Source organism: Oryzias latipes, chromosome 16, assembly GCF_002234675.1.
Source record: "Oryzias latipes chromosome 16, ASM223467v1".
Classification (NCBI taxonomy): Eukaryota; Metazoa; Chordata; class Actinopteri; order Beloniformes; family Adrianichthyidae; genus Oryzias; species Oryzias latipes.
The window spans coordinates 10,227,171-10,244,491 of NC_019874.2; the positions used below are offsets into that span (position 1 = coordinate 10,227,171).

The 17,321-nt window shown below is 37.7% G+C and overlaps 1 protein-coding gene across 1 annotated transcript in view; it reads left to right on the forward strand.

Moving 5' to 3' along the window:
- The window catches only part of LOC101154973 (collagen alpha-1(XIV) chain), a gene marked incomplete in the record, with an annotated part of 150,396 nt that overhangs the window by 71,597 nt on the left and 61,478 nt on the right, over positions 1-17,321 (forward strand). The window contains 5 exon segments of the mRNA XM_023963971.1: positions 1,378-1,494; positions 5,487-5,633; positions 6,448-6,522; positions 7,530-7,669; positions 12,633-12,756. Of these exon segments, the coding sequence (XP_023819739.1) occupies positions 1,378-1,494; positions 5,487-5,633; positions 6,448-6,522; positions 7,530-7,669; positions 12,633-12,756 (603 nt within the window).

Consider the following 17,321-nt stretch of genomic DNA (forward strand, 5'->3'; position numbering starts at 1 on the left):
AATATGTAGCAGACCTCGATGCTATGTAGTTTGTCCAAGTGGGGCTACCGTAGTGTGGCGTTGTCCTCAGTCGAAAGAACCCTGTACGGTTATTGCAGGCCGAATGGTTACGGTACCTACACCGCCCCTCCCTCCCTGCCACCGAGAGCTAGGAGCAGGGAGCCTGTGAACCCCCAAATGTCACAATTGAGCTCTTTTTCAAACTGCATTTTTTTTGTCTGCGCCTGATTCACAACAAATTGAATAAAGAAATAGTCAGCATTGGAATTTTCAGGTTCATTTTCTGCGAATTTTTCCATCATCCAAAAAAAAAAAAAAAAAAAAAAAGCCACATGAATATTTTGAAAAACAACAAAATACCATCAGAAGTGGTTTTTTTTTAAAATTAGACCTGAATTGAATTGATCCAATAAAAAGATCCCTGGAGGGCCGAAATTCTCTTGTATATGCAGATCTCAAGGGATAAAATTATAGATTTTTATGCAAAATTATGAAACTTTGAACTAAACTTTAGACCCAAGAATTACCTAAGTTAACGCATTTGTGATCATCTAAGTTAAAATAATTTTTTTATAGTGATCATAGAAACTTTTGTGTGTTACGCATCTGTTAAAAAATTAACAAAATGATCACAATTTCTATTTTTACATCAACTTAAGTGTGTTCTCGACATTACGTCGGAAATACTCCATGCCCTGTCTGCACTTTCTCTACCACAAAGCACCTAATACAAAGCACCTGCAAAGCATGTTAGCATAAATATCAATGAAATTTGCTAAAATCTGCTGGATAAAAAAGACAAGAAAAAAATCCTAAAGTATGAACAACACTGTATCTTTTTGTGAGTTTAGTGCAACATGCAGTCTCTCTGCATCACAATTTTACCAAGTTAAAAGACACAAATCGATTAAAAGAAATAGGTGGATTTATTATTATTAAAACATTAAACATGAAGGGAGCTAACATTATATAAAATAAATAAATACAATTAAAAAAAAAAAAATCAGATGTCCCACATTGAGCTCCAACTTTATTTTGGTACGATCCTTGGTGGCATCATGTTCACTTAAACTATGCAGACTATCACTGTCTTTAATTTAAATGATGGTGGATCTAATGTCAGGTTGTGGCATGAATGAATTTCTAAATTAAAAATGCAAAAGTGTATGACAGCTTTTATCATATTAGCATAAAATGTGCTTGTCAACTAGAGCCGTGGGAACCAGATGGTGCCACTGATTGCTCCACAACATCATGCATCTTTTTAAGTATATAATGACAAAGTTTCTGACAGGTGCAGATGTTATACAGTAATGAATCACATATAGTTTGTGTTTTGCCAGGATTATAAAAGTGCTGCTTTGCTCTTGTCCTCAGTGTCCCTCAGCGTCTCTGGCTTGTCCGCCTACCAGGTTCGTCCGGACAGCCTGTGTGTTCAGTGGCAGCCTCTTCTCACTGCGACAAAGTACAGAGTCTCCATACTGTCCACACTCAGTAAGTATGTTTTGTTGACTGGATGCTGCTGCAGCTGACTCAGACTGTAAACTTCTAAAAATGATTTTTTTTCTACAGAAACAGTGGGATAACAGAGACATTTAAAAACAGGATTTTAGACATCTCTGGAAAAAAAAATAAAAAAATCCATCTGGTCAATTCTTAGTTTCTCCAGAGCAGTGTTTTCCAACCCTGGTCCTCGGGGAACACTGTCCTGCTTGTTTTCCACGTTGCCTTGCTGATGGACACCTGATTCAGCTTTTCACGCTCTGCAGAAACCTGAGAATGACGGTCGTCGAAGGTAGGTGTGTTCGAGCAGGCTTGGATTGAAAAAAAGCAGGACAGTGTGGCCCAAGGACTGGGGTTGGGAATCACTGCTCTAGACAGTGTTTTCCAACCTTTTTTGAGTCTAGGCACACTTTATCCTTGACAAAAATCCTGCGGGACACCATCATCCAAAAATTGAAAAAAGGAGAAACTCTACAGTCTGTATTGATGTACCATCCCTCCACAATCTCACATGCATTTTGTGATTATTGTGGCAGAAAAAGCTGGAAGTTGCAGCTTGTTTTTCTAAAAGTTATGATAAAAGTTAAGTTAGTGGTGGAGACAGTTAAAGGGGCAGAACTTTTCCAAAAACAGAGCGGAAGCTGCGGCTAAATCGCAGTACCGTCATTCTTATCGAAATGTCTTTAATAGAATCAAATAAACACAAAGAAAAAGTCTTTTACGATCTTTCATATTCCTAACTACTCAGTGTTTTTATCATGGCCTGTTTGGATGAACACAGAGCTGATATACTGGAGATGGTAAATGTTTTTAGATCAGTAAAAAAGGGTAATTTCCCACGGCGCACCTGACCATATCTCACGGCACATTGAAAAACACTGCACTAGAAGACCCCAGTGTGAGGAGGATGTTTCTGCTTGTTGAAATGAAAGAGCTTTATTTATTTGTTATATTACCTTGTAAAACTTTAAATTTTGGTCTATACATTGTCTGGGTTTTTGTAACATTCTATCCATCAATCATCCTTTCACTGGATCATCCATCCATCCAATTTGTGTTTTGTCCTTGCTGTTTTTTTTTTGTACCGATGCTACACTTTGGTTTTTCATTTATTGGGTATTTCTTTGGTGAATAGTTTTTAAATTTTAAATAATTGGGATTATTATTGATGCTCCAAACGCAATTTTGTTGTTCATTAATGACAATGACAAAATAAATTAATTTTGAATCCGTCCGACCGTCCATCCATCCATCCATCCATCCATCCATCCATCCATCCATCCATCCATCCATCCATCCATCTATCCATCAATCCATCCATCCATCCATCCATCTGTCCATCCGTCCATCCATCCATCCATCCATCCATCCATCCATCCATCCATCCGTCCATCTGTCCATCCATCTATCCATCCATCCATCCATCCATCTATCCATCTATCCATCCATCCATCCATCCATCCGTCCATCTGTCCATCCATCCATCCATCCATCCATCCATCCGTCTGTCCCTCTATCAAACTTCCATCCAATCATCCATTCATCATCTTTCCATCTATCATCTTTTCATCTAACATCCATCTATCGTTCTTCCATCCAACATTCATTCATTACCCTTTCATTGAACCATCCATCCATCTATCATCCTTCCATCTAACCCTTCATGGTAAATGGCATATACTTATATAGTGGTTTTCTACCTTCCTCAAAAGCCCAAAGTGTTTACAGTCACAGATCCTTTCACACACTGATGGTGGCTCTGCTGATGAACACTGGCGCCAACCTTCCACCAGAGGCAAGGTGGGGTTTGGTGTCTTGCCCAAGGACACTTCAACACATGGTCGGGCAAGGTGGGAATTGAACATGCAATTTTCCAATGAGGGGTCGACCTCATTCCATTCCTCATCCTCATCCTCATCCTCTTTCCATCCAACCCTCCATCTATCATCCTTCTTTCCATTCATTATCCATCATCCATCCATTCAGTCATCCATCCATCATTCATTCACTATTCTTTAACCAACCATCTTTACATAGATCAATTCCACAAAATACTGGACTGGTTTGGAAAACTCCCAAGAAACCCTCAAGGTTCCTTCAGAGGTTAAAAAATTTGGCCCCATCCCACACTGTTTTTCCTGAATCAAAAGTCTGTTTAATTACCAGACTCTTTTCTGCAGTGCTCCTAGGAGCCTGTGGAGGCTTACATTATAATGTATATAAAGATGAACCACTTTGAGGTACAATATTCGAAAACACAATATAATTTAAGATACCTCTTAAAAGTTCAAAAAAATTCTTATTCTGAAAGGACCAAAGAAATAATTTTCAGTTCCACTCTTACTTTACAAAGACAATAAAAATAAAATAAAGAAAATAATATCCCATATATGTACTTGTGAATGAATATGCGTGCATTTCTTCATCTTTCTGTTTTTATTTTCAATCTATGACAAAGTATCCTATCTAAGTTTGATATATCTATGCATTTTTGTCTTATTTTGTTTTTGAAATAAACTAATTCCAATTTTGTGTTTTTTTCAAAATATTTTACTATAATGTCAAATGTAATACATACATTTGCTTAGACCATAAGCAGTTTTGAGCTTTTTTTGTTCGAATATAGTTTTTATTTCCCTTTTAAAAGAGAACTTTTTTTAAATAAGAATTGGGGTGTTCCATGGAAATATAAAGCACAGGTAGCGAAGCGTATTTTTTTAACAAAAACAGATTACTTCACATACCTCCATATTTTCCTTGATCCTTCTTTTTTGTTAACCCAAAGAGATTTTCAGCATTTAAATCAGATTACAGTTTTGTGCTAGTCAACACAACCAACAATTTTTTTTTTTGAAAGGAAAATGTAAAATGTATCAACCAAGGTTGATGCAAAGCTTCAAAAAAATGTTTCACTTCTTGGTACTGGTGCAGGGTATTTGTTACTAAATGAAATTGTACTCAAAAGGACAAAAAAAAACAAAAAAACAACACATTTGGAATTTCAGAGCTACATGTAGAAAAGAAACCCACATGTTTAAATTATTCTATTTTTCTTAAGACATATCGGGAAAAACAGTATAAGGATGTTTCATGTAAATAAATACAGTTTCTGCTAAGCATTAGGCAAAAAATCAAAAGCAAAACATTTATAGATCTTTGTATTAAGGTAATCTGAATTAGTTATCGCGTTAATAATTTTGTAATTAAGTCATTTCAGGGTTAAAAAAACGTTGAAAAACATTTAATTTGATAAAAGCAGGTAACTTTTGACTGGCTTTGAGAAGTTTTGTGTTTGTATTTTTACCTGGTTCCGTTTAAAATGCTGGGATCTAGTATGTTCTGGTTTTGGCAGCAACATTCACATCTTTACTTGTCTCTTTGATTACACAATTAAAGTCAGAGAATAATGGGTTTGCTTCCCCAAAGTCAACGGGGCAGTTTTGACAACAGCCTCAGGAGGCATGTCTTTAAAGACAGTGTCCTTCTCTATATCCAAACCTTTGTTTGTTTCCAGTCATCTCTGCTGCAGCTGTTTGTCAATCTGTTCAGTTGGAGACATTACTTTTGTGCTATTGTGCTTTAAGTGTTGCAAACTTGTGAATGTTGGACATTTAAGTGACTGATTTTTCTTCTTTACAGTCTTACTTTGGTATACTGCTTTACGAATACTGTGATAGCTTGATCAAATGGTTTTTTAGTTAATGTTGTTAAAGAAATATATTTATGCTTTTTCTTGCATTTGTGTTGAAGTAAACCCCTTTGAGGGTGTCTGGCTTTATTTCCCAAAGTGGCTGACTGGGTGGTTCAATGCAGAAGCACTTTGTTTTATTTGTATAAATAAAGTATATGGACTTAAATTATTGTTCAACCCTTCCCCCAGGTGATCCTGCCACAACTCTTGGACTTTAAATCGATGCTGAGCATTGCTGCTTTAATAAAGTTTGTTCTCTAAACAATTCGTTTTTCACTCTGATTTTTTACAGATGGTCAAAGGCAGGAAGTTAACCTGGAAGGCGGAGCTTCTCGTCACTGTTTCTATGACCTCACCCCCAGTAGCCAATACCAGATCAGTATTTACACGCAAGTACAGGACATGGAGGGACCACCAGTCTCCATCACAGAAATGACATGTAGGCATGTTCTTTAACAAACACTTGAATAATTAAGCCAAAACTGATAAGTGGGACCAAAGAACTCCTGATTTACTTTTAATTTTAACTTTCAGCCACATTTATGGAAATACTTTTTATACCTTGCTCCAAAACATATCCATCCATCTTCCAGACCTGCTTAATATCTTTGGGTGCCACGGGGTTGCTGGAGCCTATTCCAGTTATTGTTGGGGAAAGGCAGGGCACACCCTAGACAGGTTGCTAATCTGTCACAAGGTGTACCAAAGGGTTTTTAATTGAAAAATTTATATTATAATGAGCTGTAGTTTGTTCCTCTCTATTGTGAGTGACCATCAAGCTGTTTTGGTGTTGTCTAATCTAAATTTTTGCACTAGTATTCAATATGTCACTAGCTCAGATGGCTTAAAATAATGTCAACAAGTTTCCTTTGCCACTGTTGTATCTTCATTAGTCTGAAACAGAACCCTTTGTTCAATCTTGCTCTTTGAAAAGGCTAGGAGCCTTTTAATGGTTACCTTCTCAGGATATTACATGAACCTCTTTAATTTGAACAGGAAGCTGCAAGAACCCTTGCACAAAGAAATTCATTTTTCAAGCTAAGGATTGTTCTTGCAGCATCTGATAAAAACACCTGTACTGGAGAAGATTGGTCCAGCAAAAATAGATTTCAAAAGAAGCAGTGTTGATGATGCAGTGTTTTGTTTAGAGAGGTACATTGAAGATAGATGGAAGATTAGACCATTTATGTTTTTCAGTTTGTGTCTTCTTGCTACCACCATCTTGTCCTTTTATATTTTTGTGACAAACATAGTGTCAGCACCCACTCAGCATCCAACTGAGCCGCCCACCACAGAGCAACCCCCCACCATTCCACCTGCCAAAGAAGGTAAAGGGTAACATCAATATTATTGTCTTCATTATTTGAGGATTTTCATAAACATGGGGTCAAATAAATGTTAGACTTGACAGAAAACTAGTTTTCACCATAAAACACACAAAAGATTTGGTAGTGTTAAGAGGATGTGAGTGGAAGCATCCACTCACAAAATTAATATATTGTTGGGGTTTAATTAATTGTTGTGTTTTATTTATCTTGACTTTTTTTCTTGTCCTAAATTCTTGCTTTAATTTTGAGATGACAGCAACGGTAGCACTTTGAAAACTAAAAGTGGATGATAAACAATATTTATTAATATTATTATCATCAACCTACAATTAAACTCTGTGATCCAAGATCCATTAAAAAACACTAACAGGACAAGTTAATAGTTTTTTTTAACACAAATGTAGCAGAAATGTGGATGCTTTTATTTTGTTAGCAGCTGGAGTTTAAAGATTCAGAGACCATATGGAGCCCGGCAGTGGCTTTATGTTTGTAGAGATGGCCCTATTGTCATCTGCCCCTAGCCAGCTTCATTCATGAAGCAGTCGCTTATCTCCATAATGAGTTTTGACGTCATAATTATTAAAAAGAAAAGAGAGACAATGGTATAGCTGAAACACATCTGTGCTGTGTGTGGATGTTTTTTTTTTTGATTGCATCACAGAAAAACATATTTTAGGTTTATTAAAAGTAACTCATTGTCTTATGTCAACAGGTTAATCCTAAAATAACAGTCTACTAATAGCTATCATAATAACAAAAGCAAGAATCTTAGACTTATTATATAATACTGGTATTTCACTTCGGAGTTTCACAGACGGACACAGACACACCTGCTGAGTCTGTCTCAAGTACTATTCTTCATATTTCTGACCTTTGTTTGACCAGTGGCTCCATTGGCAGCTTAACTTCTATAGGAGAGAAAAACCAAAAGGCATCAACCCTTAACCTTAAAATATTTAGCTAAATGTGACATGAAAAAGACAAGTCCTCTCGTTCTTTCTGTCTAGTGTGTAAAGAGGCCAAGGCTGACCTGGTGTTCCTTGTTGATGGTTCCTGGTCTATTGGAGATGACAACTTCATGAAGATTACACATTTTCTGTACAGCACTATGGGATCCTTAGATCTGATTGGACCAGATGGCACTCAGGTTTGTTGGGAAGCTAACTCACACTTACATCACTTTACATTCATCTTTTAACTGACTTCTTAGGTTCTTATCAGACACGGTTGTGTTTTTATCTCACACACCTTACATGTTTCAAAGGACGTCTTCCGTCTTTGTCAGAGTTTAAATTTAGTCATTCTTCTCAAAGCCCCCCCCCACACACACACACAAACATACACACACAAAAGTGAATACAAAGTGTCCATACTTAACAAATGTAAATAATGTGTCTGGACAAAGGGAAACAGAACTGATTGTTCATTTTTAATATCTATCAATGACGGGTCACAAAGCTTGTTTGCAGCAACACATATTGTCTAGTTAATTTTTTAGCCCAACTAGTTTAACTCCTCTGTGAAATCAGTGTCACGGTTTTGTACCTTTTAAAGAATTGCCAAAGTGAAAATGAATTTTAAAGCCGTAGAGAATCTTTTTTTTTTTTGCTTAGCTGTTTTTTATTTATTTAGAACCCCCTTATGACTTGGCAGATGTCAGGTCCTGGCAGAGGTCTTAATTGGTGGCTGGGACTTTCCCCATGGACACAAGGCAGCAGGTCTGTGAATGGCTTTGTAGACATTTCAGGCAACCTTTGGCTATTTATATTGGAAACTTGAGGGTTGAGAGTTGAGAGGGGGTGTAGCCAGAAAGACTTTGTATCGCTAAGCCCAGTGAGGGTTTGCTTGGAACATCTGGCTGAGCCCTCCATCAGAGAGGTCTTTAACTCCCTCATCCAGGAAAACTTCAAAGAAGAATCAGATGAGGCCAAGTACATTGAGTCCAAGTGGACCATGTTCTCAATCTCTGTTAGCAATCCCCAAACCTGGTGGTGGACACCAAGTACAGAATGCCATCAAGCTGAAGAAGGAATCCTGCTGAGCCTGACTGACTTGCGGAACTGCTGAAGTAGCTGACATGTAGTAGCAATCTATACAATCTGCGAGCTGGACAGTTGTGAAGACAAAAACTTGATCCTGGGATAAGTTTGTTGAGGCCATGGAGAAGGGACCATCAATCAGGAGATTCTCGAAGAGATTCTGGCAGTGCCTTAGAAGGGGAAAACAGCTTTCTGCCAGCACAATTTTCTGATGGAATGGAGAACTTTTGACTTGAACTATGATACTGTTGGGCAGTGTAAGGATTAATTTGAAGATCCTCTCAACCCTTTAGACAACCTTCTGTTGAGGAAGCAGAGGCTAGGGACTCAGGGATGGTCATTATCTGAGCTAAAGTCACTGAGCTATTTGAGGGTCTCTTTAGTGACAAGGGGCTGGAGTTGGATGAAGTAAACTCTGATTACCTTAAGTCTCTGGATGGCATAAGTCTGTCTTGGTTGATATCTCTTTGCAGCATTGCAAGATTGTCAGGGGCAGTGACAATGGTGATTCCACTTTTTATAGAGGGTATCTGAGAGTGTGCTCTAACTACCAGGGGATCAAACTCTTTACCCTCCTTGAAAAAGTCTATTCAGAATATCGGAGAGAAAGAGTTAACCCAGTACTCAAACCTCGAATTCAGGAACAGCAGTGCCATTTCCAGGATTTTATCTCTGCTTCTTGCAGATGGAGTTGTCCTGTAGGCTTCATCAGGCCAAGACCTCCAGTGTGGGTTGTGACAGTTTGCAGCTTAGTGTGAAGCGACTGGAATATGGGTCAGTACTGCCAAATCTGACAGGAGAAAGATAGTTTGTTTTCTCTAGATTGGTGGAGAAGTCCTAAGGGGGAAAATCTTGTGGTCTTGTTCGTAAGTGGGGAAAAATTGTAGCATGAGACCCAGTGGTGGATTGGTGCGGTTTCCAGTCATGCAAATGTTGTACTGATGTGTCGTGGTGAAGAGAGAGGTGAGTCAGATAGCAAATCTGGGGTGGCTCTGGCATCTAATTTGGATACCTCCCGGAGGTTGGGAGATGTTATGGGCATGTCATAGTGAAGAAACTTTGGAACACCCTGGAAGTTTAAGTCTATCAGCTATCCTGGGAATTTGTCATTTGTCTCACTGTACAGTACAGTTGTTTGCTAAACCTTTTTGTTTCATTTGTGTAGTGTCTGCAGTTAAGCACTCTGCTATCCTCACTGTCCCTCTAAAACTATCTGGCAGCAGAAAGCTAACAGCAAAGCAGGGACTGTAATGCAAGAAATGTTCCTGCAGTGAGGAGAGAGCTGGCAAAGGCAGGGCAGCCTGAGCCAGCAGTGTAGATAAATGACAGTTGTTCACCTCTCTAAGACTAAGGCAATTAGAAATCTCAATTTTAGGAATATACACACATCCACATAATGCCAGAAATCGAGTGAACGACCACAAAAAGCTCCCAAATCTGTCCCATTACCAACATAAATAACTGAAGAACTTTGTGACAGCTGGTGAAAGAAATTCTTTGGGGATCGCATTAAACTAGGTAGATGTATTTTAATTTGCTGTCCATTATTCTGTGAATGTCTAATTTAAAGGAGCTCAAACATTAACTTTCTTCCAAACACAAAGCTTAAAACAAGACTAAGGTTTACTTGCACTTATTTTACACAGAGGCCATTTAAAGTGTTTTCAGAGATGTAAAAAGCTTTTGCATTATTAAAGTAAAATACATTATAATTAATATAAGAAGTTATAATTAAAGCTAAATAAAAAAAATAAATTAAAAGAAACAGAAAGAGTTTTAAACAGCAGAGAAGGAAAAATTTAAGTCTGGACTTACATAGATACAGTTGGTGAATATCACCAGATGACCCATGTTTCAAAGTTAAAAGTGGCTCTTTGTATCCAAATACGGGGAAAAAATGTTTTTGTTGTTTTCCAAAAGTGACTAGCACCGCTTTAAATATTATGTGTAAAACACCAACACAAGTTTAATGATATAAATAATAGAGATACTGATGACTTTAGCTAAAGCGGTTAGCGTCAGCAGGGAGGGACCGAGGGAACCATGGGTGTGGACAAAAAACAAAAGGGGGAAATCAACTTCATTCCGTCATGCCTCTTCTCCCCTTATTTGGAATGTCCAAGTTAGGTGGAGTTCATGAGTTAATGAATGGGTGACGTCAGAGATGCTCCGTTCAGTAGTATATATGTCAGCCATGTCCAATCTGCTGGCCAAAAACACTGGATGAGCGTGTTAATGGCTCGTCCAGGAAGGACCGAATTTCTGATAAATATTTATTTAAGAAATACATTTTTTGTTATGAAGCTAAATGGTTCATTTGTAAACTAAATGTTTAATTTTATAAAGTTAAATCTTTGGTTTAGAAATTCAACTTTTCATTTGTTAACTAAATATATAATTATAAGAAAATATTGAACTTTAAATTTAATAGCCTGCTAACTAAATATTTAGTTTGAAATGTAACATTTCTAAATACATGAATTAAAAGGTAAAAATATGCATTTCAAAAACACTTTTTCTCTCTCCTGAAACGGGCTAGATAACCAAAATTATTGCTGTTAATATTTGATTTTGTGGCTTTGCAAACTGCACCCCGTAACCCTCTCTCAACAAATTTACTGAAGAACTGGCAACTTAAAGTCTTATTTTAGAGACCCCTTCCGATCGTCTTTTAAACTATTGTAAAGGTATTCTCAATGGTCTTTTAATTTTGATTATGCAGTTTTTAGTCAAAATAAAAAAAAACTTTTTATTTTCTATTATATAGTTTCTACAGAGTAGTAAGAGTTCATCAGAAATTTGTCTCTGAGTTGTGGGCAAAATTGTTGCCATGGAGGGAAGCCTGCCTGAATGTCCCATCATGCCACAGGCTTTTATTTTTCAAACAGATCTTTTTGTCTGCTCCTGATTCACAACAATTTGAATAAAGAAATACTTAAAAATGTCATTTTAAGCTTCATTTTCTTTACGTGTGTCCTCCATCACCAGAAAAAACTTACAAGAGCATGTTAAAAACACAATTTTCATTGGAGAGTGTCTTTCTAGCTCTGGTGGCCCTGGCGTCCTGGTGGCTTCATAAATAATGAACTTTTTGGTCGTGTCTTGGTTTAATATATGGTCTACTGAGCAGATGACAATATGGATTGCCCTGTCCAATTGCAGAAAACCAAAGGTTAGATAAACAAGCGGAGAGTAACCCAAGCTAAAACAAAGCCCTTACTATATAATTAAAAAAATCCATCTGATCGTATGACTTCATGATTCGTCTTCCTCCGTGTCATCTATAAAGCAGGACTGCTCAACCCAGGTCCTCAAGATGTACCATCCTTCCTGCTTTTAGCTCCATCTGCACCGCTTGCTGCTAATTAAAGGACGCGGGTTATTCAACACTGGTTGAACAAATACACCTGACCAGGCAAATCCCGGCTGGTAGATCTGAAGTATACGGATTGAGGAGCCCCGACATAGTCTATGGTTGCCATTGGTTCACAAGACCTGAAATGCACTGAAAGGGAAACTAACCGCTTTATATTTTCTAGCAGCGTAAAGGAGAATAAGCACCTCAATGCCTGTGAAAAAGCACCCATTGAGTACAGCATGCACTCAGGCAGAGTAATGAAAGCACGATGGTTTAATTTCTACATTAAGCCCATTGCAGAAAACCAAAGTAAAACATTAGACACATTAATGCTTTTATCTTTCTTCCCTACCCACAAACCATTAATACCCTTTATTTAAGCTCCTTGTGTCTTGTAGTTTTATCCAGTCAGGACTGTTTTTGTACAACAAATGCATAAAACAGAATTTTAGCAGACATAACATGTGTTTAATGTTTTGTGTGTTTTTTTTTCAAAAGGATGTTTTTGCAATGGTGATAATTAGGTGGACATTAGACTGTAGTTCTCACCGCACAGCCATTTGGCTTCAGAATTCCGAAATAATTCCCCTTTAGCCATGATTTATGACTGACACATGATAACAGAGGATTTATTTGGGGCAAACTCTTTTAAATAAAAGAAAGTTTGATTTGATATGTGTTTTTCAGAACTTATTTTCCTCCCTCTCCTCCAGGTGGCCATTGCTCAGTTCAGTGATGATGCGAGGACCGAATTTCAGCTGAGTTCCCATGGCGACAAAGAAGCTCTGCTGGAAGCAATTCACAAGATCAAATATAAGGGCGGCAACACCAAGACAGGTTAGGAACTGGTTATAATTGTTGTGCTGTCCTTAATGCAAAAATTAGAGTAAATGCCTTTCACATCTTAATTTGTGACACATTCACCACATCGCTACACATTTTGCTTGAGGCGCTGTAAGAGGTTTGGCTAATCAACAGAGCGATTACTTTTGAAATTTTTAATTTTAAAGTAATGAGTGTTTTACAAGCATTTATTGAGATTTTTTTGTCTTTTAAACATTAATTATCTGGGCATATGTTTTTAATAAAGTGGAACAAAAGTCATTTTTTTAACTAGATATTCATAATCTAAGATCAAAGTGGCTGATGAGAAAACTTTGATGACTCGGCAGCATTTAAACGCATCATCTACACACAAATCTGACATGAAAGGAGTCTCACAACTCCTAGTGAACTTGTAACTTCGACCTCTGCGTGAATGCGGTTTAGTCTTTGTGTATCAACCAATCGGTGCGTACTTTTTAAAGATTTGAAAGAGCCGTTTGAATTCATATAAAGCTTTTAAGCTGCTGTAATTTCAAGTTTTGCGTGTGTAAATTGTTTTTGGTTTTCATACCTTTCTGACATTCAAGTGTACATCTGAATACACAATTGCAAGTACACTTAGTCACGCACACATCCAATATTACACACAAACAGGCAGACACAAGTTACAAATCAAGAATTATGGACACACAGATCGTTTCATCTTTAAACCAAAAGGTTTAACATAAAGACAGAAGCCAGTGCTTTGCTGATGCTACAACAATTAGCTCGGTGTTGCTCTACTTTGCATTTTTTTATGCTCAGCCTTGCTTTTGTTGTGCCTCTGTTACTGTTTGCAGGCAAAGGTGTTGTTCAAATTGAAATTTTGCACAAGACTTTCCCAATTTGAGTGAAATTGTTATATACTGGGGCAGCACGGTAGCGCAGCGGTTAGCGCCCTTGCCTCACAGCAAGTAGGCCCTCGGTACAAGTCCCGGTTGGGGGACCAGAACATCAATGGGGGGACCCTTCTGTGTGGAGTTTGCATGTTCTCCCCGTGCATGCGTGGCTTTTCTCTGGGGTCTCCGACTTCCTCCCACCGTCCATAGGTTAATTGGTTACTCTAAATTGTCCCTGGGTGTGAATGTGAGTGTGTGGACACTCTACCCTCCACTCTACTGGCGACCTGTCCAGGGTGGCCCCTGCCTTCGCCAAATCTGCAAATATGGGGTGGCTCTGGCATCTAATTTGGATGACTCCCGGAGGTTGGGAGATGTTCTGGACATGCCGGCAGCCCCACGACCCTGAAAGGGAATAAACGGAAGAAGATGATTGAATGTATATTCATATTCTGAAATTATACAATCTGTCACTATTCATTAAGGCACAACAATTGTAAAATTTACAATTTTAAAGTAAAATATGACCCTGCGACCGGAAGTAACACAGGTTTTCTATTTGAGTTTAATTTTTTTGCAGTTTGTGTCACAGCTCAGTGATTTAATTGTGTCCTTGAGCAGCACAAATCTGCACCTCTGAAGCTAAACTTCTATCCTTCTTTTGTCTTTTTGTTTTGCTTTAAAGTGTTTACATTTCCTTATTATTTTTTTTCTCTTTTAACAAAGCAAGTCTTCCAGAATCAAAGAATATCCTGCAACAGAAAATCCAGATGCACATTTATCAAAACATAGGTACTAATGTCTGTCCCTGTCTTTTTCATACACATTTTGACAAACACTTTAAATCAAATTTATTGTTTTGATGTGTGTTTCACATGACACTCCAGAAAAGTGCAGTACTTAGTCTTTCTTAGTCTTTTTTTTTCCCCATCTCTGGTGTTTATCCTATTTTCTATATTTAATGTAGCCCCAAATATAACTTCTTCAGTTGTGAAAGGACAACATTGTTGTCCCCCAAAACCTCAATCATTAATTTAAGCTGCCTTTGTGAACCAGTTTGTTCCAATGTCCACAGAGCTTTTGATCGCTGAGTATAGGTATTTATTACTATCTTAAAACACAATGAGGCTTTAATACTTTGATAATTACTATAAACTGTGTGCTGTGATTTTGATGTCTCTCCAGAGAGGAAACCGTTACCTTTAAAACTTCAATAATTGGTCCTTTTCCTTCTTCCTTTTCCTCTGGGATGTTTTGTGTTTTTTATGACATTTCAGAGATTCTTTTCCTTTTTTATTTTTTGCTACCTTCAACTTTTGCAGCACGATTGTTTGTTCAGCATCTTTTTTTCTTTTTGTTTCACTAATAACTTGGAAAAGAAACTACTATTTTAAAAGACTGTTAGCTCCTCTGTTCAAGTGTCAATACCTTCTGATAGAAATATGCCAGAAAAGCATTTTAAGGATTTGAGTTATTGAATGGGATCATCTGGGTTTTGCTTTCTCGCTGCAAATGGAGTCATTAAGGTTTTCTAAAGATGCAGCACAATGAGATGTAGTTTGTAGTCTTTGTTCTTTCTTTGCATAAGGATGTACTCATGGAGATATTTCCATAGTAAAATAGCAATTGAGATCAGTTTCTGACTATGTTTTATAGATATTTTTGTCTTATAGAACCGACTTTAACACTTTCGTTATAAAAGGTTACACCATCACTTTTCCTTTTTTTTTTTTTTTACACCATCACTTTTCTGGATAATTTTTCCCAATATAATATACCCACAAAAAGTACTTATAAAAAATAGATCAATACATGATAAATTCGAGTGGTTTTATTTTATTTTCAACTGTGGTTTGTTACTAAAAAATTAAGATTTTAAAAAACAAAAAATCCTAAAAATAAATAAATAAATAAAATGATACTAGAAACCTGGTCTTTGGTCCACCCATTCCTTGGACATGTGAGACTTCCCTGGTGAAGGCACAGACTCCTTGAAACAGCTAGTCCAGAACTCTGCTGCACGCTTTTTAACGAGAACCAGGAAGAGGGAGCACATTACACCGATCTTAAAATCTTTGCACTGGCTCCCTATCGGCTTCAGAATTGATTTTAAGATTCTTTTAATAGTTTTTAAGACTGTCCATGGCCTTGGTCCTTCATTTATATCAGACTTGCTTTTAGCTTATGAACCTCCCAGAGCCCTTAGATCCTCAGGCGCGGGCCTGCTGATGGTCCCTAAGACAAAAATCCATGGCGAGGCCTCGTTTAGACACTACGGACCTTGTCTGTGGAACAGCCTGCCTCAGGATGTGAGGGCCTCATCCTCTGTTGAGGTTTTTAAAAAGAAACTATAGACTCATCTATTTAACTTAGCTTTTAATTAGATCTTATATGTGGTATCTTTACTCTTATATTTTATATGCCATTTTATCAAATATTAATCTGTTTAATGTCTTTTAGTCCTTTTATATCTTAACTTATTCTAATTTATATTTTACTTTTTTAGGCACTAAATCATCTAATCTTATTTTATTTTAATTAATATTTGCATATTTTACCTGTTTTTATATTTTAACTTTCTTATTTTATTACTTTTACATTTTAGACTGTTTACGAGTGTTTTCTCACCCTTGGCCGGGGAGTTAATGTTTGGGCTCCAAGAGATTCTGGCCATGCTTGTCCTCTGGCATCTCTTGTTCCGACTACCCGGGCTGCCGGGCCTGGTGCGCTAATGTTTGGTGCTCTGGGCCTGGGGGTTGGGCTGAGTTGTGCTTGTGTTGCATAGATGCTGACACCCCGGCCAACAGGAGGACAGGGCGGACAGCGCTTTCTGGGTTCTCTTTTCTTAAGCTCTGTCTTTTCTCTTTTACTTGTCTTTGTTTTTGTGTGTTTTATTATGAGGGGCTTATTTAATGATTTTATTTCATATGTGGGGTTTGTTTTTATTGTATTCGTGTTTGTTTTTTATGGAAAGCACCTTGAGCTGTCTGTTTGACATGAAAGGTGCTTTATAAATAAAATTAATTTGAATTTGAAACCAGACATATTAAAATTCGTGTAAATAGTTTTGCTCGGGTGAAAATCACCCGGCGACAGTGCTTAAACGGTTAAATGGTTAAATTTAATGGTTAAATGGTTAAACTATCCACATCACAAATGTAAACGCATACTATTCAGAATATGCTGAATCCCCTTCAGGGTCTTGGGGTTTCTAGAGCCAACCACAAAGGCAGGATACACCTTAAAAAGGTCACCATTTTGTTTGCAGGGCCACACACTAACACACACCAAGGGGCAATTTGGAGACACTTAAACCTATGAAGCATGTTCTTGGACAGGGGGAAGAAACTGTGAGCCTGAAGAAAACCCACACATACACAAGGAGAACATCCAAACTCCACTCAGAAAAGTATTAGCTGAGATTTGAACCAGGGCCTTCCAGCTGTGAGACGAGAGCAGTAACCATCATGCCACAGGTGTATATAAGACCTTTAGCCCTTGTGCTATCCTAGGCTTGACATTGGGAGTGGGGTCATCTAGACCCCACAAGACAGTGCAATAAACCTTTTTTCTTCAATCATTTGTGATCTTAACTGGTATCCATGGATGACATGAAATCCTCTTCACCTTTATCCACCTGTGTCACGCTAGGGATAACACGTCAATGTAAGGATCGGGTCATCTGGACCCCATAGGATG